This window comes from Toxotes jaculatrix, chromosome 15, assembly GCF_017976425.1.
Source record: "Toxotes jaculatrix isolate fToxJac2 chromosome 15, fToxJac2.pri, whole genome shotgun sequence".
Lineage (NCBI taxonomy): Eukaryota > Metazoa > Chordata > Actinopteri > Toxotidae > Toxotes > Toxotes jaculatrix.
In genome coordinates, this window is record NC_054408.1 from 18,580,041 (window position 1) to 18,604,118 (window position 24,078).

General features: G+C 41.7%; 1 protein-coding gene across 1 annotated transcript; it reads left to right on the forward strand.

Moving 5' to 3' along the window:
- Nucleotides 1-2,332: 2,332 nt before the first annotated feature.
- On the forward strand, nt 2,333-23,835 carry wnt6b (wingless-type MMTV integration site family, member 6b). The gene is made up of 4 exons (XM_041057869.1): nt 2,333-3,176; nt 12,434-12,654; nt 20,605-20,909; nt 22,113-23,835. Exons 1-4 carry the CDS (start codon nt 3,097-3,099, stop codon nt 22,572-22,574), a joined length of 1,068 nt encoding a protein of 355 aa, XP_040913803.1. The 5' UTR covers nt 2,333-3,096; the 3' UTR covers nt 22,575-23,835.
- The last annotated feature ends 243 nt before the right edge of the window (nt 23,836-24,078 follow it).

Below are 24,078 nucleotides of genomic sequence, written 5' to 3' on the forward strand. Positions count from 1 at the left end.
AGCAGGAATTTGATTTTATGTATATTATTACTTCACATGATGTGTTATTGCTGCAGTATAATATATTCAATGGTTCGTTATTTCTGTAAAGCAACAGAGAACTAAGGGAGCCTGGACACACCTGGAGGAAAAGCAGATACTGCATACATCACTTCTGAAGAGCTGTGGAAACTAGAAAACAATGGTGGATTCAGAGAGGCCTGATCACAAGATAACCAGACGCTGATTTGCCACGGCGGGCCTGAGCTGATGTCCTAGACAGGTTATGAGAGAAGAGAAGAAAAAAAAAAAAAAGAGTCTGTTCTTCTGCAAAGATGAATCAACGAGCTCCTGGTGACAACATGTAAAAAAGTACCACATTTGAATTTGGTAAAGATTGTGTGGCTCAGTGTTAGTGGAGCAGAGGTTTATACACACAGACTGAAGCCTGTCTCAGAAAGCAGTTAGCTGTACAAATATGTTGAATCAAATGATCATCATCTCAAAAATAAGGGGCTCTGCTCACTGATGTGCAGCATTGCTTGCAATGGCCTGAAATATTAAAGGGATATGTCTAATGGCAAAATGTGTACCAGTTGAGAAATCTCTTGTCATCACATAGGTTGTCATATTGCTAAAAACCCTCCCTGGATCCCCTTCAAACCCGGAACATACCCAAATCAAGTGGTCTAAGTATAGGAAGTGGCACATGTTCTACAGTTCAGTAATCCATTATTAAGAAATAGATCATTGCTGTTGTTTGAAGGAATGAGGGACCACTTAGTAACTACTCAGTACTAGTTTGAGTACTTAGGCTATATTTGCAAAAGCTTTACAAGATGCCAGTCCTTGCTCAGCACTTTGCTCAAACAAACATCAGGTTTGGGGGTCAGGGTGTGAGGATATGAGGCCTAAACTGGGACATAAGATACATTTTATATGTCACCATGTATCTGCATTAATTCTGCATGAGGCTTGAATAGCATGAGTTGATTTGAAACTTGTTGAGTGAATTCCAGTAGATTCATGCATTTATGTGCAGAGCTCTGATATCTGACACTCGATTTTTTGCCCACAAACAGTTTCCTATCTGTAAGCCAGGTTGTCAAGAAATCAAACAAAACAAAAAGACCAATGTCATAACAAGATCATGTAAATATGCTCGCCTCCTGCATTATGAAAAAAGAAAATCTGTCTACTGTAAATCACAAGTAGGAAGGTATTTTTGGATAGCACATGAATGCACCTCTCCAGCTGACACTCTGACCAGTAGAAAGAAAATTAAATGTGATGAATTAGCTCAAGTGAACTTCAAGTCTGTACAAGTTGTTGTTCATGCCAAAGGGAAATGAACAGACATTGTTTTTGATAGAAAGTTGAAGAAAATGCATCATGAGCTCTAAAACACCACGGTGTTCTCTGAACAGGTGCAACGTAAAGTGTACATGATTTAAATGAAGCAAAAACTCCAGTGTGTTTTCAGTGGATTTGTTTCAAGTGGTTTCAACCTTTTCACGAGGCACTGACACACAAAAATATTTAAATGCATGAAAAGTCTGGATAAATAAATGAAACCTGCCACTGAGACACTGCTGAGGTTGACTATGGGCAAAAATTACACCTTCGATGTTCCACGTCGAATAAAATATAACTTTGTTCTCTTCAAAGTTTTTGTGTCAAACTCTAAGAGTCAAGACTTTTATTTGGGTGAAGGTTTACAGTCAGAGCTGGCCTGAGTGAAGGCACATTACTGGTGGGAGTTAAAGCATTAGGAAATGGAACTGAGGCCTTAGTGAAGTACACTGGTAGTGGACTGGGTGAGTTCGTCTTGTGTTACACTTGTGATTGATTGCATCACTGCAGTGGAACGAAGTCGGGTGTCAGGGCTTTTATGGGCGACTGCAGTACAGTGGTGTTGGATTTCAATGGATATGCCCTTGGCCAGGCAGGTGATAATACTATCCAGCCCCTAGACACACACACACACAGACACAGACACAGACACACACACACACACAGTAAGTCAGAACATTAGTAATTTCTCTTGAGGTCAGATGTTAAACTTCTGCCACTTTTGTGTATAAAAATGTTGATATGAAATAACAGTTTCTCTTTGGAACAATGTGTAGAAATGGTGGATTAGAAAACAACGTGACATGATAAGACACCCACCCACGGATGGTTCAGACCGTGCCAGTCTGCTGGCACAAATATCAGAAAGTTGCTACCACACCTGTACTGACATCACCTCATTCCATAAGCTCTTATTTCGGCTCCACCATAAACACACCGTATGGCAGGTCTCCGTCTCTGTGTGTGTGCGTGTGTGTGTGTGTTTACCCCCTTTCTGCTCTGAGCCGGGTCCTCCTAAAACTAATTGCAGTTTCTTTCTCTCTCCCCCTCTGAGTGACAGCGAGGATTTCGCTGCGCCCGGAGCGACGTCACACCAAGGTGGAAGAAGACGTGCGCATTTTTCCTCCCTTTATCATCCAAAGAAAACACGCCGACAGTCTGTGGCGCACAGACGCCTCTACCTGCAGCCGGTGCGCACCGAAAACTCGGGGCGCGCAGAGAACGAGCGACATCCAGCAGCACCAAAAAGACCAACATTTCTTTTCTGTGTGGAAAACAGCAGGTCTTTTCTTCTTCGTCGTTAATACCATTTCATCGTTCTAAACAATAAAAAAAGAGTAGACACTCCGAATGACCTCACAGCCACTGCTGTTTCGTGCGCTGTTTCTCGCCCACAGAGGACTTTACTGCTCTGTCACTTCTCTTTCCTCCTTCAGACCGTGGTGAAAACATGTGATGTGCTGCGACAGATAGAGCAGAGCGACAATGAAGAGGTTAACCACACCTTTGAAAGCGGACGTCTCTTCAGTAGCCTCCTGACCAACTTTGCTGCGCATTAAGATGCGCCCGACGGAAGAGGAGCTGGATGATGGACTCTCTTTGCGCTCTCGTTGACAGACAGTTTCCAGTGAGATTCCTCTGAGTCGTACCGTCAGAAAACAGGGACCTCCTATGTATTTCAGAAATAATCCAACTCGGTGTTGGCTGGGCTGAGTCAGTTTAAACTTTGCTGGGGAATCTCCTTGAGGATTTGCTGCGTTCAACATGACGGTTCGTCTGTCACGGATCCAACTGGCCTTGTTCTTTATCTTGCTCTGTCCGGTCAATATCATCGGACTCTGGTGGTAAGTGTTTTGTATTTCCCACGTGTTGTTCTTTTCTTTTCTTTTTTTTTCATTTCTTTTCTTTTCTCTGTCTCCTGTCGTCCCGTGATTTCAGTCTTCTGATCCCACTTGGCTTTATTTGATTTCTGCTCACAAACATGGGGCGTAATCATTGTTTTCTATATTTATCCACAGAACCATCACTCAGCGTTAGCTTACCGGCTTTTCACCTAAATACTCACACTGCTTCAGATTGTTCCCGGGCTATCCTGAGAGTCTAGTCCAAAAACAGCTATGATCATCATTACTGAGCGAAACGTGCTCCGCAACCAAGGCTACAATAGCAGGATGTGACAGAGAATCCATAAAAACTGACAAAACAACCGGACAAATCAGTAATGAGACACACAAGTGCCTGTTGCTTCGAGGTAAAACATACATATTTTATTGTAATTAAAACAATTATTCACGCACGCTTTTCTAACATTAAATAAAATAATACTAAAACTTTTATATGCCTCAATAACTTAGAATTAATTGATAATTGATAAGCAACGAAGTCCGTGAAAACTGGGACCCAAGAACACTACTGAAAAATTCACCCATAAGTCACAGTGTGTCTCGGTCAGACTGGGTAATGTGGGTTCCCAGTGTGAAGAAGTTCATTAAGTTGTGTCTTTTTGAATTTGTTCAGAGAGGAACAGCCTGGAGTTGGACTGAGGAGAAAGAGACAAGAGAAACAGGGAGGTGAGAGAGGGGGCTGCTGGTCATTGCCTGCAGTAATAGAGGAGAGGGAGATTGGTGGAGGTGGTGTTGGTAGTGTGTGTGTGTGTGTGTGGCGGGGGGGGGTTGCGGCGGGGGTTCAGAGTGAGGAATGTCAGGTGGCCCTCTAGGCGCAGGGGATATGTCATCATAAAACAATCCATACAGGCTCAGCTCTGCAAGGTGTGTGACAGTTGGACAGACAGACAGCCCCTGCAGATCTGCTGATAACATATGGGTCTCTGTCTGTCTGTCTTTGTAGTGCTTTTGTTGTCTTGTGTGCAGTGTTTCATTAGACAACATCCAATGTTTCTGTCCTCATCTCTCTCACATGCTCTCTGTCCCTCACACTCACACACACTTCTGCAAAGTAGCAGTGTTTGAATGTGAAGCTTTGTTTTTTCTTTTTCTTTTTTTTCTTTTTTTCCATCAAATCCTCCCACTGTTCATTCACAGCCCAGTCAAGGTCAGTGTGGGATGTAGTGTCACAGAGGCTGTGTAAGTCTACTGTATGTCCTTGCATGACTGGTCGATGGACTGGCAGCTTTGGAGGATGTGTCTCCACATCTGTTGAGGAGAAGGACAGACAGTCTGGGTTACTCTGCTGAGTCTCAGCTGGTTAAACCTTTGTCCTGTTCCCCTCTGCTCTCCATCATCAGATCTTTACAGTATCCTCCTTAAGCTCATAATTTGTTCTTTCTTTTTCTGAAAATGTTGTCAGTCAGCTGATTGAGTCTGAAACAGTATTTTGATCTTTGATCAAAAATGTTACACTCTGACCAGGCAAACACAAACTGCTACACTGCACAACCGATCATGTCACGTTTTTGTAATTGAATTGATCACAAATTGTATTGTCTGTTATGTCATCTTTTTCCAAAACCTGTTTTTCCTGTCCAAGCAAAAATTGCAAATGTTGTTTTCTGATTTATCCCCTCTGGAGAACATTTTTTAGATGCATGTAGTATGAAAAATGTATGTGACCTAGAGAGGACACACTAAATCAGATTAACCAGAGGGTGCTGAGCTGTGCTTTGACCCAGCTGTGGAGGGAACGAGGCAAAAGCAATGTCCCTAGAGGGATCAGTAATTTATTGCACTGCTTTCAAGTGCTTGGCTTACTTGGGCTAAATCTAGTAAAATCCTGTCATGTAATAGAGCTTAAACCAAATTAAATTATAATTTAAGATGTTACCTACTAAATATTCAATGAACCTTCATGGATCCTTGTACCATTCTCAGCATCTGGTTATGTATTTGCAGATATTGCAAAAGGGAGAAGAAGAAGAAGAGGAATAAAATGCATGTGATAACTGTTCGCCGCACACGCAAACCAACATTTTCATAGTTAATGGAACTTAAATTTTAGAGAGAGCTTGTTTCAGAGAACAAAGCTCTGTCTGAATAACTTTGTTGCCCTCTTCTGTAATGTTAATGCCGCTGTCGCTGGCATCACATTCTCAGGGTAGGACTCAGGACATTTATTTTAAATAAAGCTGTTGTGGATTAAGAGAATCAATGCTAAGAAATCACCTACTTCCTTTTTATCCCCACTGACATACGTTGTCATCTTCTTTCACTCACTCACTTGTTTGCTGGACACACACTCTCACACAGACACTCACACAGAGTGTGTGCATAATTACACACACACACACACACATGTGCGCGCGCACACACACACAGTGCCAGAGCGTGGTGCAGCCAGGGTGAAGCCACACCTGTGTGTTGCTCCTCAGTCTGCCAGGACAATGATGCTCTCTGTTGAAAGCTGCTGGACATACCATCGTACATGTCTATTTCTCAGTCTCCTGCTCACTCCTCTTGAATGTCTCTATCTCTGTCTGTCTTTAGTCATACTTGTCTTTTGAAGAGAATACCTATCATATAGATAGGTTGTCGCTGAAGGAAGGGAGAGGGAGAGTTGCAGTGAGAGACAGAAAGTGGAAGAGATGAAATGCTGGGAGATAGCTGTCCTTTCAGAGCCTTGGCTGATTAGAGCCCTCTAATCATTTGGCCTGAGAGCAGAGAGCCCAGCTCAGAGACTCAGAGGAGTGAGGAATGCCTTTGCTCCCTTATACTGGTTTTGACTGCACTGCTTAGTAGGGCCAACTTTGTCTTTGTGTGTGTGTGTGTGTGTGTGTGTCATAGCGCCAGTTTGAGAGAACAGCCCGCCTGGAGCGTACCACAGGTGCACACACACACTGGGGTCGTGTGTGTGTGTGTGTATTGAAGTTCTGTCCTTTGTGTGTTTATGTGTATGTCAGTGCAAATACATCTTGAACCAGTGGATTCTGTATATGTGTTTAATGTGTACTCAGAGACGTAAAAATGCACTCATTCAGTCATACAGTTATGGGAACATACATGTACACACACACACACACACACACACACGCACAAACTGTATAGCCCGCCATCATCACCAGAGGAGAGTTTCATTGTAACAGATCTTATCTTGTCCACTCCACTCCTAGTCTGAAAAGCTAGATGTCTAATCAGGACCAGGGAGATGGGCACAGATAAAGATTAAATGACGATGTGGGTTTGGCATCAGGTAGAGAACCAAATTAAACGTGTTTATGTGTGTATGTGGGTACAGAGTGCGTCTGCCATTGTGTGCAAGCATGCGTTTTTGTAGACATTCACACTACACTATATTGTAGTGCCAGAAATATATACAGGGCAAAGAACAAAAATAGTCCAAGAAATGTTGAAATGTCTCTGTAACTGGAGAAAGAGTTGGCAGATAATGTAAGACTGCCAGCTAACGCAGTTTTAACCTTATGGGTCTGGATTCCTTGCAGATTTCTGCGTAAAGCGGCGTAAAGCGCTGTTGTCCAGAGTTTTGAGGCTTTTTCCGTTCTTTCTTATCGTTCATGTAAAATAAATAAATAAATAAATCTGAATTTTTTTCGCATAGTTTTATGACCTGTTCCTGTCACAGCCTGCAATAGTGAGCAAGCAAGGTTTCCCATCCAATAACAGGACAAATTTTGTCACTCTAAAAGCTTTTCTCAGTGGCTTAACGTGCAGGAGACAAGACATTTTGCTAACGTCTGTGGCCACTGACGTTTAGTTGTAAAAATGTCTAACAGCAAGAATAACTGTGATGACCCCTGACACTGTAAATGTCCTTTTATTAGCAGAATCATGTTGCTCACGTTAAACAAAACAAGGAAGACTTTCTTTTATTGGTTAAATCAGACGCACCACAATACTAATGCAACTATACATGTTTTCAGGCCATTAAATCTGGAAAGAGGGAAACGTGGGAAAAGTTACAGCATAGTAGCCCGTCTTTGCATGCTGTAAATGACAATAACAGAGCTATTCTGGGTTAAATTTACTATTACTCCAGTTAGTTCCATGTATGATGCAGCCTACTCTTCTCAGTCACACCAGCCTTCATTACAACTGGGGACCTAACAGAGCTTTCCACATATGTGCACATATATATCCAGTGTAACACCTCTCCTTGTCATCTGAATATGTGTTTGTTGACAGTTTTTATCTTTTGGCCCTCGGTTCTGTTGGGTGTGTCACTGTTGTTGCAACGGAACAAACTCTGGATGTTTTTCTTATGTGAAATTGGTTTAGCAGTGTTGGTTTCCTGCTGGTCACACTTTATTGCTACTGTTTAAATTGGGCGCAATACAAATTATGGGCACTTGTTTTTTTTTTTTTGCTATTGCAACAAATTTCATCATTCTCAACCTTGTTTTACAAAACAAAAACAATGTGATATGACTGAAAGTGATCAACTGGACTGCAGGGTCAGGAAAACAGCACTCTGACTCCTCTCATGCTGTCCAGGCAGAGACGCTGTCAAGGTGCTTCATTTGTTTCCATTCATCTCCAAAATTAGTTTGGGACAGCAGACAAGTTTTACATGTGCTTTTATTTTCATCCCCATGCCTTCGTCATCTTTCTTATCTCATTATGTCTCCTCCTTATCTCACATTGAACCTCCCCAACCATTATTTTTTTCCATCTGTCCCTAGCTGTCTTTATTTGACCCCTTTTTCTTTTTCTCTCTCACTCTGGCGTCTCAGTCTTGCGCTTGTCGTGACTGTCTTCATCTCCAGCATACTTGAGGGATTAAGGAGGGATGAAATTCACTCATTCGTGGGCGGAGTGAAAAAAAAGAAGGGCCCCGTACAGTACAGCACTTTATCTATGGTGCCGTGAGATCCTAAATGAAACCTGAGGTCGCTCTGTGCACCAGTGTTTAATCTCTTTCTGACCCACCTCTGGGCCCCAAAAACAGAATAAGACGTCAAATTTTTTTTTTATCTTCATTTGAAACCTGTGTTTTTGTTTTGTTTTTTGCCCAATTTTCAGCTACGGTACATCATGAATTCAAACTTTTTTGAAACAAATGTAAAAACATATCACTGATAAGACCTTGTTCTCGTTTTCCAAACAATACAATCAACCACAAGGCAAAGGTTTAGCTCTGGACTGAACCAGCTGTCGCAGCTGGTAACAGCACTGATAGCCCTGCTATCAGCGCTTTTGATTTGGATGCTTTTGTTTCTTTGTCTTGTTTTATCTCTCACTGTATGACCCCGTGTCTCTGTTTTGGGACTTTATCATTATGAAGAACTCTTCAACCGAGACAGTGTTTCCTTAAAGCCTGTGATAATATCAATGCCTGCACATCCTTGTTGGTGTTTTGCATTATCTGTTATCTGTCCAGGAGCTGCACCATAAATGACAGGCTGAGGAACAGTAGGACTTTGCATGATAAGGATCTGATTACTGCCTGACTTTGAAGTGCCCTCTCACAAGTGAGCTTTTTATCTGTGCGCAGGTCTGCACTGTACCAAATGCACCTGCTTGGATAAATGTTCATGTGTGTGTACATGCAAGACTGTGTGTGTGCAAACTCCATGTGGGTGTAAGTATGGGCATGAGGCATACCATTACAATTATCTGAGCTCTAAGAGGGTCACATTTATCTGTAATAGAGTCAGTGCACTCACTTAAGTAGTTGTACCTTCATTGAGGCTGCAGAAAAAGACAGAGCAGGAGACAAACAAGACATTTCCAGCAGGATTTGAGCTCAGGCCAACAGCTGTATACAGTTTACAGTTTTTGTCTGCAGCAGCATTTCTCACTGACTAAATAAGAATAGAAAGAAAAAAGACAGGATGACATGCAGCAAGTCACATGTTACGGAAGATATGATATCGGTGCGCTATTGTGTTCACTATTGCTTCATGAAGAAGAAGTAAGAAAGTACCTGTCACGCTGCATGACATGCATGAATGACATATTCTGATGTCTTCAGCAATGTTCACTATGCCCTCTGCAGACACATAAAGCTCCTTCAGCCACCCAGGTCAGTTTACAACTGTCATTTTTCATGACATTCCAAATGTTTTTTTTTAACACTTCTTCATTTCCCTGCTTGTCTTTGCACCTGCAGCGTGCACTTCTTTTAGTCTATGACGAAGTGTTCTCCTATTTTCCTCCATCTCTCAGGGATGTACACTTTAATGTTTCACTCACCAAACAAGGGCAAGAATGCTGGGCACCTACACTCATCCCATTATCCAATTAATGCACCACATATTTGGGCTATATCTCCAGCGATGTGCTTTTCCACCAGAGTTCACTTTCAGATCCGTTCTCCTCATCATGCCCCATTTCTAAACTTCTATCAAAGACAGTCCAACGCAGATTATCAGAAGAGCTTTAAACTAACTTTAAGTGATGGTTCAGACTAAGAGTAAGAACTGAGATACAGAGGAAAATGTTTTTTTCACTGTGGCTGCAAAATAAAAATAAATGAGACGACAGAGAAGAAACCCACAAGTAACACAAAAAACAATGACTGAATACAGTTTATAAAGATCCAGCACAAGATTTTAAGGATGTGTTGGTGTGTTTTTGTGTGGTGCAAAGAACCACAAGTGTAAGTGTAAATTACATCTGCTCTTCCACCAGATGAAATCTCTCTGTATCTCTTTCAGCAGTCCACTTTGCAGTATTTTCTTTTGTGCTGAAAAAGATCATAAGGAAAGTTTCCTCACTCTGTCAACGCCGTCTAACTGTCCCTGTCTCTCACGTCCAGACCCTCGTTCTTTCTCCAACAGTGACACAGGACTGAGAACAAAACTCCATCCAGTACATTCACTAGTTTTACAACTCTACACCTCCCATTATAAAAACCAGACTGGCTTTTGTGAGTTGCTGACAGAGCTGGCTTCCCAGAGCTGCCCCTGGCACATGCACACACACAGACACACACACACATAGACACAAACAAGCCATTTCTCTTTCTCACATTCATAAAAAACTTGAATATACTACACAGAAATACACTTGCATGCATCCGCATTAGTTTTACTCTGTGTGTGTGTGTGTGTGTGTGTCTCTCTCTCTCTCTCTCTCTCTCTCTCTCTCTCTCTCTCTCTCTCTCACACACACACACACACACATACACACACACTTCCTGATGGCAGTGGGTAGATAATAAATGGTTGTTGAGAGGGAGTGTGTGTTGCTAAGTATTGTACATGTACCTGCTAATTACTGCTTACAGACTGTCTGTATGATTTAATTATCTGTGTGACTACCACACACATACACACTTAAAGAAAGACACACACCCCCACTCTCACACACACACATTGTACACACAGAACACCTGTATTGAAACTACAGCATTGTTTCCATAGCAATATTGTCAATACACTCTCAATAATCATAGAAGGAATGCAACAGTGGGTGTTCCTGTAGTGTGGATACAGATGTATGTGTGTGTGTGTGTGTGTGTGTGTGTGTGTGTATGTTTGTATGTGTTTGTGTAGACAGTGCATGCATTCTCTGATGCATGCAGTTGCCTGTGTATGCTTATGTGCAAGTACATTTATTATTCTTTTCCTATAATCTGCAGGTTTCAACATTATACACCAAATAAAATGGCTGATTATGTTGGATTAGGTACATTTACTCCTTCTAAGCTTAAGACAAGTTGAACTGTAATCAGTGCAACTCACCATTCTCATCTATGTAGTCTACTGGTGGATAACAGTATTTGTTTGCTTCTGGATCTTACTTTCCATGCTGTTATGGCTAGACACAAGATTCCCTACAAATGATGTTTTCATTCAATCACATGTTGGCATGTTAGTTTGTCATATAAATAGTATTACTGGAATAAAAATAGATAGGTTTTCAAAAACTTCAAAAACACAGGGAATGAATGTGCGGGAATGAATGTACATGCCTGTGTGTATATGTGTGTGCAAATGTCTTGCTCGGTATCAGACCGCCAGGAGAGGGGCTGGGCAAGAGTGTTTGTTCTGCTTCTTAAAACAAACTCTCGGAGCAGATGAATGATATCAGGCGGTGCGATTAACAAGCGCAAGGCTGAATGAAAAACGATGAGGTAGTCTCTCACTCTCTGTGTCATGCATACCCTTCCCACTCCTGTTTCACTGGACAACTTAAAGTTATGGATCAGTTATAGACTGAAAGTCCCTGAATCTCAGCAGATGTGAACGAGTAAATGGAGTAAATGAAAGGGGGTTTGTGAGAAAAGGAGTTGAATGCACATAATGTTAACAGCATAGAGGGGATGAGTGGTTGATAGCCAAGGAAAGAAGTGGAATGGAAATAAAGTCATCTTATAAAGCCACTTTCCTGTTATGCCAGTGAAGTGGCCACAGAGGCTGGCATTCTTTCAAAGAGTTATAGCCAAGTACCTCTTTCCCATTAAGAGTTAGAATAAACTATTTATCTTTATTATATACACTCATCTGTCAAAAATGTTGGTGGAGGTCCACAGTCCATATTCAGCAGCTACAACATATATATATTTTAATGTTTTAAATATTTAAACTGCATGAAGCAAGCTTGATTTATCTTGCTACACATTTAAATATAGATTTTTTTCTTTTCTGTAATACAATATGTACACTTTTCCTTTAGATGGTTTTAATCTGGGAAGTTCTTCACGAGGGCTGATTTGAGGAGAATGTGTGGTTTAGGCAGTGAAGCTCTTAACTGCTACAAAAATCTCCAGAGAAGCTGTATCATCTGGAAATCTACAAAGTCTGCCTTCTGGTTTACCAAAATCAACTTAGCATTAAGATCAACTGTGTGTCTGTTAAGAGAAATCCAAAAGTGTGACTTCCAACTTTGTGAGGACCACACACTTCTTCCAAGTGCAGTCCAAGAGCAAAATAAAGACTGCGAATGTGACGTCAGAAGTTGCCTCTGAGAAACTCTGTGCTCTCTTGTCTCCCACGTGCCTGTTCAAGAAGCACATTGTCGCCACGACTGAGATGTGGTGGGTAGAGTTGGCAGGCTTAGCAGCCACAGGAAAAAAAATGTAGTTTGCATTTGGTTTGTGGCTGCTGATGAGTGCAGCCGCATTGTTTACTGTGTGATTAAGTTAACAGGTGTTGCTCGACAAAAAGACCATGGTTAACTTTCTGTTGTTGTCATGTCACTTTGAGATTGTTCGCTTGTCTTCTCTAACATTGTTTAAACTTTCGTAGGGCGGTGGGCAGTCCGCTGGTGATGGACCCCAACAGTATCTGCAGGAAGGCGAAGCGTCTGGCAGGGAAGCAGGCTGAGCTGTGCCAGACACAGCCGGAGATTGTCAGTGAGGTGGCCAAAGGAGCCAGGCTGGGCGTCAGGGAGTGCCAGTACCAGTTCAGGTACCGCAGGTGGAACTGCACCAGCCACAACAAGTACTTCGGCAAAATACTGCAGCAAGGTGAGTAAGGGAGGAATGAATGTGTGCAGTTTTGCTTATATGATGGCAACTTTTGTGTCTTTCTGGTATATCCGTTACCCCTAATATCCCAGGTGCCCTTGGTTTGGTGTGCCAATTATAACCACTTAAACAATCGGTCAACTTTTTGGAAAATGCCCTGATTTGCTTCTTGCAGAAATTCAGTACCACTCTCTTATCTGTCCATTCAATATTAAGCTAGAGCCGGTACCGTGTTGACTGGTTTAGAATAAAGAATGGAAACGAGGAAACAGGTAGTCTGGTTCTTCCTGAAAGGTAACAAAATCCACTTCTTAGCACCTCTCAGGCTCAGTAATTTACATCTTATATCTCATTTATTTAATCTGTACAGAAACAAGAGAAGTAGTAGTAATATGATAATTTGTGGTGTTACAAAGTTTTATGTGTACGACTCTTGCATAGGTGCAGTGACTTCCTGGGGTCACAGCAAGATTACATACACATATGTGTGTGTGTCTTACCTCCTGGCACTGTAGCCATATGTTAGACAGATAGAGCGGTATCAACCATCTCATTTAGTGAGAAAGAAAATAGGTGTATTTCCCAAAAATTTCGAACTATTCCTCTAACACAGACAGACAGTTCTGACCGTAGATCTTGACATACACAGTTGATGGAAGGGAACTAAATCCCCATAATCATCTTTGCTCTGTCCACCAGTCCTTCCAAAAGCTTTTCATAGGATTTTGAGTACTTGCATTAAAAAAAAAACCTCATTAAAAACATTGTCATGTCCCATTTTTCAACTGTGAGTGCATTGGGATCTGAACCCATGACCTCATGACCGCAGCCATCGGCCTTACGTCAACTTGAGGTCAGATCCCTGTCTGATGGCAGCACAACAGACAAGGGCAGCTGTTGTATTTCAGACCAGACGTATTCACACTTGACTGGCTCTCCTCTTCATCAGATTGGGCACGCTTGAAATCATCAGCTAAGATTGCCTTTGCTCTTAACATCTCTCTTAAGATCTCTTGACATCTTCTTCCAGGTCTTTGAAGTCTGTAATATAACTGATGTTGGGTCAGGTCTGGGTCTTTTTCAATTACTGTGTTGGTTTTTCTCTTATGATTAGATTCATAGAGAGCTGCCTGTCTGTTCTTTGATTGGTAACACAGAGGACCTTTATCTGTGTGTTTAGTCAACAAACAGGCAATAACTGATATTAATATACAACAAGAAATGTGTCAAACATGTTATTAAACCCATTTTGGGTTTCATTGCTGGAAGACAAGTGTTCTGAAACGCTGTGCTCTCCTGTCATTAATGTCACAAGAAAGTGACACACTGCTTTGTTTGATTTAATTAATTCTCCATGCTGTAACATAACCTTGAAGACTTTTCTCTTAACTAATTCAGATTTGTGACACTACTGGTGTTGCCAGTATCCCTGACAGAGAAAGAAAGAAAGGAGAAAAAACAATGAAGACAGAAAAGATAGATCAAGAAAGAGTGAAAGAGGAAGAGAGAGGGAAAGGGGGCAAGAATCTACCAGTAGAAAACAAAATAGCAATTAATCATAAATTCCTGCCTGTCTATAAGGGAGGCCAAAGTGCTCCTCTGTTTTGAAGTCTTTGTCCTCAATTACCTGGATCTGTTCTTAATGGCTGTTTCTCATGAACTAGTACCAGTAAATGTCAAAATAAGAGTGCCTTTGTATTTAATGTGCTCTCTTTCTAAGTGGTTTACTTAACCTCATTGACCTCTCTTTGGAGTATTTTCTTTTATTTGATAATAGACTCTTTCAAATTATTCTGATTACATGAGTTTTTCCAGTGGAAAAATGAGACAATCCTGATGAAAAGGGGTGCAATCTGTGTAGCTTTCATGGGGGTGTTGGGCTTAGTGAGCACTGTTTTTTTTTGCCTGCTTCATTTTTGATATGTTGATATAATTTGATCCAAGCCGCCCAGTTAGCTCAGTTGGTAGAGCACGAGACTCAATCTCTCTGGGTCGTGGATTTGACCCCGAGAGATCCGGGCTGCACCACCTCCCATGGGCCCACCACCTGTGGGAGGTGCAGTAGGACTTAGGTGCATTGTGGACTGGGTGGCAGTCGTCCCCGCGACCTGTGACCCAGATAAGCGACAGATGATAACATGACATGATCCAAATGAGAAGAAACATCTGGCAGAATATTAGTGGAATTTGTCTCTAATTTCTGTCTTAACCACTGTTTGCACTGAAGGGGGTTCCAGCTGAAGCTCAACTCCCCAAATACAGTAATCCAGTTAAAAATAGTTCTACATTATGTGCTGTAAATGCTGGTGTAAGTACAGTACACATTAATGATGAAAAAGCCAAAAACTGGAGTTGTTTTTGCAGAACCTTTAAATGCATTTTCAGACAAGGACATTGGACAGTGGTTGTGATAGGATTAAACACTGACACACCTCTGTGTGTGTCAAACTGCAGAGTGAAAACAAAGCCACAGGGTGTTTGGGTCTGGAGTACAACCAACCTGGCTGAACCATGTTTTTTTTCTGTCTCCACTCTGCAAAAATATCTCCAGGCTACCTTCACCCATTATTAAAACACAAACCTTGCCGCACTTGTGTTGTATGGTGTGTTCGTCAGCTAACCTTCCTCGGAGATGGGATTCGCTCTGTGGTGTGGGTGCTTTATATCAACATGTGTATGTGACTGAGAAACAAATTATATACTTGTCAGTGGAGTAAGATATGTGTGTGTGTGTGTGTGTGTGTGAATACTATACAGTGTGAGGACCAGTTTGAATATTAAACCATTGAAGCGAGGACATTTTGGGAAAGTGAGGACATTTTGGTCGGTCTTGAGGGTTAGGACTTGGTTTTAGGGTTCAGGTTAGAATTGGGTTTTGGTTAACGTTAGGGTTAGGCATTCAGTTTTGATGGTTAAGGTTTGCGTAAGGGGCTAGTGCCCTCACAACTTATGTAAGACCAAGAATCTGTGTGTGTGTGTGTGTGTATTTCATTCCATATAATGTTCTCGGTGATGAACATGATACTGGTTACATTACCTATCCAGCTGCATGGAAATTAAATAACGTACACACACATACTCATGTGACATGGTGCAAGTGGTTTCGTTTTGACTGAAAGTGTGAGGTGTGGAAATATGTGTGTTTGTATAATAAGGGTTTTAGGTGATTTCACAACATTACTGAAACACCGCCATTTCACACATTTACTGCAAAAGGTGCGAATGAATGAACATGTCGACACAAGGACGACAGCATCAGAATCCAAATGTTCTCTCCTCTGGACGTGAACCTTGGATCCATAACAAGGTCAAATTTCTGGTTTCTTGTCTTTAATTGTTGGTTATTATCCTCTTTTCCTTGATCTCCGCTGTGTTTAAATAACATACAGACCCTGGAGCGGTCATGACTGTTAGTGGGAGCCAACCAGCATGCAGTGATGCTGGTAATCACATAAGGGATGCTGTGGCTTTTCTTGGAAAGTCCTGATAGACTGTGTGTGTGGAATACTGTGCTTCTGTAGAATAAACAAGGGCTCTTGCTCTGGGCTGTGCGACGGTTGTGCATTAATTAAACCAGTCATCAAAAAATTTCTGAATTTTCTCATTAATGATCTTCACAGGTAGACAGGCAGACAAACTTCACTTCAGGTATAGATATACATGGACCGCCCCTTTAAGAGTGTCAGGGGATTGTTTACATTGCTGCACTGTTTGTCCCTGCGGGCTTCTGTAGTTCAAACTTTCTGCGATGGTCAAAGTTGTTGTCTCCACTTACGGTCGTTTTTCTTCCTGCTGTACCTGGAAATGACATATTCTGTGAGTAATATTATTGTTGTAAAAATTATCTGTATGACTTACCGTTACGGTGTCCCGCTTTGATATATTTTTTGTGTATTAAGTTAATAGCGCTACCGAAGCAAATGTGCTAGCCCGTCGATGGACTTTTCTGTTTTATTAGCACAGAGCTAACCGCTATTTACCACGTATGTTTTGTGACGAAAATAATAATTTCAGTTTGTGTTTATGAGTTTGTATTTATGATTGTACCAGAAAGAGGCAAAACAAAGTCTGGCACACTTTTTCTTTATTGTTTCGTATTCCAGTTTTACACATCTTCTCAATTAAAGCATCAAAAACTTACCTGAAGACTCTGCGATGTTTCAATGAGAAACTGTTTGACTATCTGCCACGTTTGAGTTCAGCTGCATTCTTACAAGGGCAGAATAAAACACATGATTACACTCATGGACACTTTTCTTGTGGCCTGTTTAATTGGTATTTAAAGAGAGTGAGTAGAAATGTTATATGTCTGGCAGACATTGTGAAGCAGTGATTACCACTGACTTGATCATGAAGACACCCCTCAAGGTTTGACCTATATGATTTTGTGTCACAAATCTTGTACACTGAGAGCGCCATACATAAAATGCTTATTGGGCCTAAATAAATAAGTAATATAAATCTCAGGCTGTTGTGTTTGGGCATCAGTCGGAGAAGGTGCTCCTGCGGGTTGATTTCAACACCTGCTCATCAGTTTGTTTATGGCTCAGTTTGTTTTAATCCTATTTTGTGAGCAGCTGCTTTAATCCAGACTCTGTTACCAGCAACCATGTGGACGTGTGACTGTAATGAAAAGGGGCATTTCTGTGTGCATGTTCTCTCTGTGTCTGTTTTGGTTTCATTGAAGTTCTGCGGTTCCTTCCCACAATCCAAACACATGCAGGTAACATTAATTAGTGACTTAGTAGTTCTGTCTTGGTGTACTCTGCCTCTGGCGAGAGGCGGACTACACCAAGACAGATTGTATAGTATAAAATGGATGGATTAGAATCACTGCAAATATTACAACCTTGGGGTTTCTGTGACTGTTACTTCCATATACGTGAGATTACATTTGTTGGTTCCCACCTGTCCTCTAACTCTCAACTCGTCTAACTCAGGCACTTGAATGTCTTTCTGGCAGACTAGATGCTGCAGTATGTATTGCAGCCTTCCTCAGCTCATACCCCAGCCTGTAATTTGTGTGCATTTCATAAAAAGACTGACTCTCATCATCAGTTGCTGCAGGTGTCACCAAATCCACTAAAACAGATAATCCACAGAATTAACACTTGAGTCTATGAGAAAGCTTAATGAGCTTTGTTAACCTCTGCTTGCTTGGCCTGCACGGTCATTGTCTCAGATTGGACGTACCAGACCTCCCTTGTGTCTTGGACTAAGAGTCAGGATATTAAAAGAATATGTGCTAATTCTTGCAGAAGGGCCTTCTGGAATTAGAAGCAGACGTAGACAGGCCCAGACACCCACTGTGGCAGAGAATTTGTTTGGAATTCATGTCTCCGAGGAAAATATGAAACAGGGTGCCTCAAATCATCAGATTTTTGATAGCTTCTTTTATGCATAACAATGCTCTCCGTATTCTCTCTCTCTCTCTCTCTCTCTCTCTCTCTCTCTCTCTCTCTCTCTTTTAACCCTGTGCTCTGTAGTTTTTCTTTCCTCTCGCTGTTGGTTGGTTGTCTTCTGTATTTGTCCACTTTTAGTGGGATCATATTTTGTTCCAGGTCTCTGATACCTTTTGCAACAAAGTTTTGTGGTGAATAACCGTTTTTTTTGCTAAAATTAAACACATATCCAAATTACATTTGTCTTATGCAGGTTTCTTGCTCTAAATGCAGTGTCTCAACAGTGCATCTGAGGACATCTGGACAGGCCCCCAGCTTGTTTGGATACGGCTTGTGTTACTATCACCATGTTGTTCTAATAATGAATTGTGTGCTGATGTTTTACACACGTGTCTTTAAATAAACCCTGGGAAGTTTTAGAGATGACACATCTTGATTTGAGTATGTCTCTGCTCCTGAAAATTTTGGCCCTTTTCTGCTGAGCAGCGGGAACATTAAGGTGTGGTCTATCTAAGCTGTGAGCATGCAGCGCGCAGACATACACACACACACACACACACACACACACACACACACACACACACACACACACACACACAGAGAAATGCTCTACATGTACCACCATGCACACATAAAGTCACACATACAGTTTAACAAGATATCAGTCAGAGACAAACCCAAATCAATGTAAACCGTGAGATTAAAAACATTAGACAAACTGCCTATTTGTGAAATGTCATAAATGCTTTAAATCTACATAAAGCGGCACTTTTCACACACAAACACACTGATGCGCATGCACACAAATTTACACAGATTTGACTGCATTGGAGACATCTCTGGGTGTTGGGGTGTACAGCTGGTATTGATATCACAGCGTGCTGGAGTGTGCAGGTTTCGTCGCACGCCATCCATTCTGTGTGTGTGTGTGTGTGTGTGTGTGTGTGTGTGTGTGTGTGTGTTACCATCCCTAATGAATCCCATTCACTGAATCATGCGATATGGAGTTGGCAGTGTTGACGGTGGTGACTGCATGCTCACCGCCTTCCAGCTCTAAGAAATAAAAGTCCTCGGCTTGGTCTCCACACACATACAATGGCTGAGCAAGTGGCTGTCCTTCGTCTTCTTCGTCTTGTTCCCTCTAACACATTTAAGCTTTATGCCTTTATATCCTTTAAACACTCTAAACTTTATAAATCTTTAAACAGGTCACATACAATGTATGTCTTCATTTGTAAAAATGCTGAGTAATTTCCTAAAACAGCTTGGCACAGTAGTTTTTTAGCAAGACTGTCTAAAACAGGAATAAATAGTGTATTTGTTAAGGACTATTTTCAGCAGCGGATTAATAATGAGTATTTATGGCAGCAGAATAGTGTATGCAAAGTTTGACTCAGAATAATCACAGGTGTATGCTTATCTTACAGTATCACCCCGAGTGGTTCATCTACTTAATAGTTGTTGGACAAACATTGAGCTCTACAGAATAATGAAACATATCAGGCTTTGGTTACACAGATAATACTAAGTTCCTCAGCAAAGTTTAATTTAATCCCAATAACTAAATATAGAGGTTTGAAGCTCTTGAAGGTTTTAGATTTGTCCCAGATCCACTGTATTAAAGATTCTCCTTCAAAAAAACAGTTTATGGAAACAGTCAGGTCTTCACAACCAGTATTTTATCCATGAAAACAGAAAGACTAATATAAACGTCACTGTCAGTAGTATTTAAATCAATATATTTTTATATTATAAAAGTTATAAAAGATTATAAAAGAGGAAACAAGAATGAATGAAATGTTCAGGAGCATTCTCTTATTTCAAGCTAGTAGTTCTCTAAGATTCTTTCATCGCTGCTCTTTTCTTGGCAAGCAAATGACAATAGCTGCAATGACTAAGGATAAAGATGTGTTGAGCTGGGAGTGAGAATGATGCCGAAGCCACCGGCAAGGACAGATGATCAATTTGCAGTTGTGGTTGGACATGCCTTTAGCCAGGAGTGTTAAGCTCCCCGCCTAAAATAAACCAGCAGCTGTGGTGTGTATGAGTGTATGACTGTGTGTACGTGTGTGCATTAGAGAGAGGAAAAATAACCACCCTCTCAGCACCACAAATCCAGTTATGCTTGAGATTGTAATAATGGACCAGGACTGAGACAAAGGTGCTTTCATCCTGTTCCATGTAGCAGAGATACTGATTGACTGGATGTAGGGGCAGATGCCTGGATGAATGGATGGATGGAAACTAGCTCCTTGCATTCGTAGAGCTCTCTCTTTTTCCTAGTTGTTATCCTGTAATTGATTGTGGAGGACATGCAGGTGATCAAACCTCCATGTGTCTGAAAAAAATCAACAGATGTCTGAATGTGATGTGTAGGTATTTATCGCGTGAATATACTGGCACTGAAAAGAACTGAAAGTTTTTTGGTTTTTTTAATGGGTGAAAGTTATACTCCTCAGTCCTCCGTTTTGAATTTTTGCACAGGCCTGTCCAAATTTAGATTATGAATAATTCTTTACCAGTCTTTTCCTTGTCACTTTCATTATAGATATCCGGGAGACAGCATTTGTTTATGCCATCACGGCAGCTGGGGTGACCCACGCTGTGACCCAGGCCTGCAGTATGGGAGACCTCCTGCAGTGTGGCTGCGAGGCCACCAGGAACAAAGCACCTCCAAGGCCGCCTTCATCCTCCTCACCTGGGGATGGAGTCAAGTGGGAGTGGGGGGGCTGCGGAGATGATGTGGAGTTTGGTTATGAAAAGTCAAAACAGTTTATGGATGCGAAGAGAAGAAGAGGCAAGAGCGACATCAGGACGCTCATTGACCTGCACAACAACGAGGCTGGGCGGCTGGTAAGAAAAAAGTTTCAGAATTTCAGTGCAGTTTCTTACATTTACATTTTGAATGGGTGGAGAACAAATTTACCAGTGTTAATGCACAAAATCTGTTGCCACTACTGTGCTTAACAGTAGGTGTTTCACTGCACTCTAAAATTTAAAGGCTTTCCATGTCCTGTGGAATATCCTTCATTCCACGAACATGCAAAAGAGAAAGGCATCGCCCGCAGCCACATTTGTGTAGTGCCGTAAGCTGATATTCTGACAAGAATCAGGTTTCTGAAACACAAAAACAAGAACGTGCCACACATTTTGTCTTCAAGCCTCCGAGGCAGGTAGCTTCTAACATTTCCACGGCCCCTGTACAAGTTTAAAGTTCTTCTTTGTTGCTCGCATGAACGCAGAATGAATTATTATACAAGTCAACATGCTACTTAAAGAACAGGGATGAAATAACTTTTCAGATAAGTTAATGACGGTAATTTATAGTATGGCTCAGAAAATTGCCAAGATCACATTTACTTTTAGCTGTCAGAAGTTTGTGGAGCTCAGTTTGTTACACCCACCTGCAGAAGATGTTGACACATGTACGAGCAAAACACAGTTGCAAAGTTCAAATTAGTTGGGGTCAAAGGCAGGTAGAGAGGAAGACAGGCGAGGAGGATTTGGGATGTAGTCCGTGCATGCACTATACACATTTTGCAAGTATGTGTGAGTGTCTGCACGGGCATGTGTGTGTGTGTGTGTGTGTGTGTGTGTGTGTGTGTGTGTGTGTGTGTGTGTGTGTGTGTGTGTGTGGGTGTGTGGGTGTGTGTGTGGGTATGTGATGGGTTAATTATGTGCAGTATAAGTGAATGATCTGTTGTCAAGGCTTGTTAGATGTAGGAAGGCCAGAGGCAACATGGAGGGAGAGGGGGGTAGTGGAGTTAAATTCCTTCTGAATAGCGTCTGCTTTTATCTTACCTATCTATCAGTGTGTGTTTGAGTGTGTGCATGTACGTGTGTGCATGCGGGATCCAGTGGCTTTTGTCTGCGATATATCATGAAAACAAAATAATAAATTACTTCTTTGGAGAACTCGTCATTTGTCAAAAGCAGTTCTGCTTCACTTCAGGGTACAAATTTTAAAAAATTTTGTTTGCCCTCCTTCACCTCTCTCCTCTCCCCCACCGCGCAAAACCCTAAACCCCCGCTCCCCTCCACACTCTCTCCTTCCAGGCGGTGAAGCTCTACATGCGGACAGAGTGCAAATGCCACGGACTGTCAGGCTCGTGCACCTTGCGCACGTGCTGGAAAAAGATGCCTCATTTCCGTGAGGTAGGCGACCGTCTGCTGGAACGCTTCAACGGCGCTTCCAAGGTGATGGGCGGCAACGATGGTAAGACCCTGATCCCTGTTGGCCAAAATATAAAGCCACCAGATAAGCAGGATCTGATCTACTCAGATGAGTCGCCCGATTTCTGCCTTGCAAATCGGAAAACAGGTTCGCTGGGGACACGGGGCCGCATGTGCAACAGCACAGCCATGGACATCAGCGGCTGTGATCTGCTGTGCTGCGAACGTGGCTACCGGGAGGAAACAGTGGTGCTTGAGGAGAACTGTTTGTGTCGTTTCCACTGGTGTTGTGTGGTCCAGTGCAAGAAGTGCCTGGTCCGAAAAGAGCTTAGTCTCTGTCACTGATGCAATGAGGTTGAGTGTAGTCAGTGTGACATGGTCAATTATAATTACTTCTGTTACTTTTTGAGGTGTTTGCTTTAGTTTGGCTAGTGTGAAAGAAGGAAAGGGTTTGGACTTTCTTGGTAATCCTTTCAATCCCGTTTTTTTTCCACCAGTTATTTCATTTCAAATAGTATTTGACTTCCGGAGTGACAGGAGTTGCTGGAAGGCGCAGAAAAGCAAATACAGCCACATGGAAACAATGGAGAGAGGGACTAAAAGAAGTAAAATAAAGAAATGTTTCTTTTCTGAACTACCTTATTTTCATTTCTTGTTTATGAAAAAGGACCAAAGAATGTGACAATTTGTGTTTTCCTTCTAATTGAAAGAGGAGGACCTGTGCGTTGAGGACCTAGACATGACCAGCTATCACAGTTTGTCAGTGTCTCCCCCCACTACTACCAGGTCCACAACAGAGCCTCGTGTGGATCTAAAACCAAAGATTCTTTAATTGTATAAGCTCGCCACAGTGAAAATGATCAAACCTTTTAGGTCTCTGAAGATTTCCCCCGAGACTGCTTTCTACGTGTAGTATGCTGATATGTCCTCCAAACTGTTGACATTATATAAACAGTCCCTCAGTAACAGTACCTGTAACTAACTGTAGCCTAACCTTGTCATGTAACAGACACACCAAACACAAAAAAGATGCTGGTCGTGACTTTATTTTTCTGCTACTGCATCAGAAAAGGGAAATGGTACCACATTATCATATTTGAAGAATGCTGTCAACACCGTGTTTCACAGGTGTGGACTTGGCCTGCCAGCAAAGACTGTTATTTATATAAAGATATGATGACAAGACTACTCACTTCCATCTCTCTCAGAAGCACTTTGGATGCGACGGCTGCCATGGACTTCCTCAATAGTTTGGCAATCAAACCTTTTGGGGTTGGCTGTTTCTTGTAAACCAAAAGAGAAACCTTTATTTACATTGTGTGGTATCAAGAAAATGTATATGATGTATTTTGTTTATCTGTTATGATATACAGGGCTAATGTAATAATGCACTTTGGATGTTAGCTTTCATTTAATACTGTTTGTGCGTGTGTGCGTGCGTGTGTGTGTCCGTGTGTGAGAAAGAAAGTATGTGTGACTTTGAGTTTGTGCAAGTTGGCCAGTTATCACCGTATCCTTCAGCGGACAGGACCTTTTATATATCTTTAAGTTGCTGTCTGATGTTAAACTGCGTTATGTTGGTTATTAAAAGCACACGGCTCTTTGACTCTCTGTCTCTGTGTGAGACAGACAAGACCTTTGACTTTGTTGTTCGTTTTCAGGGGAAGTATGTTTCCCATTAACCTATCATGTCATCTCAATTACACTTAACTTTCATTACCAGACAATGTACAGTGAGTATACTAAACTATAATACTACACTGCTTCAACTTGCTGTTTGTGTGTGAGTGAGCGTTCAGGTGGGATCGGATTCAGAATCATCTCATTTTGATCTTACATCTGATTGTGT

Bases quoted from the DNA above. Each gene is read 5' to 3' on its own strand.
- wnt6b (XM_041057869.1), top strand. From the start codon at position 3,097: ATGACGGTTCGTCTGTCACGGATCCAACTGGCCTTGTTCTTTATCTTG. The intron at 3,177-12,433 runs GTAAGTGTTTTG...AAACTTTCGTAG, and splicing joins AATATCATCGGACTCTGGTG to GGCGGTGGGCAGTCCGCTGG. The intron at 12,655-20,604 runs GTGAGTAAGGGA...CTTTCATTATAG, and splicing joins CGGCAAAATACTGCAGCAAG to ATATCCGGGAGACAGCATTT.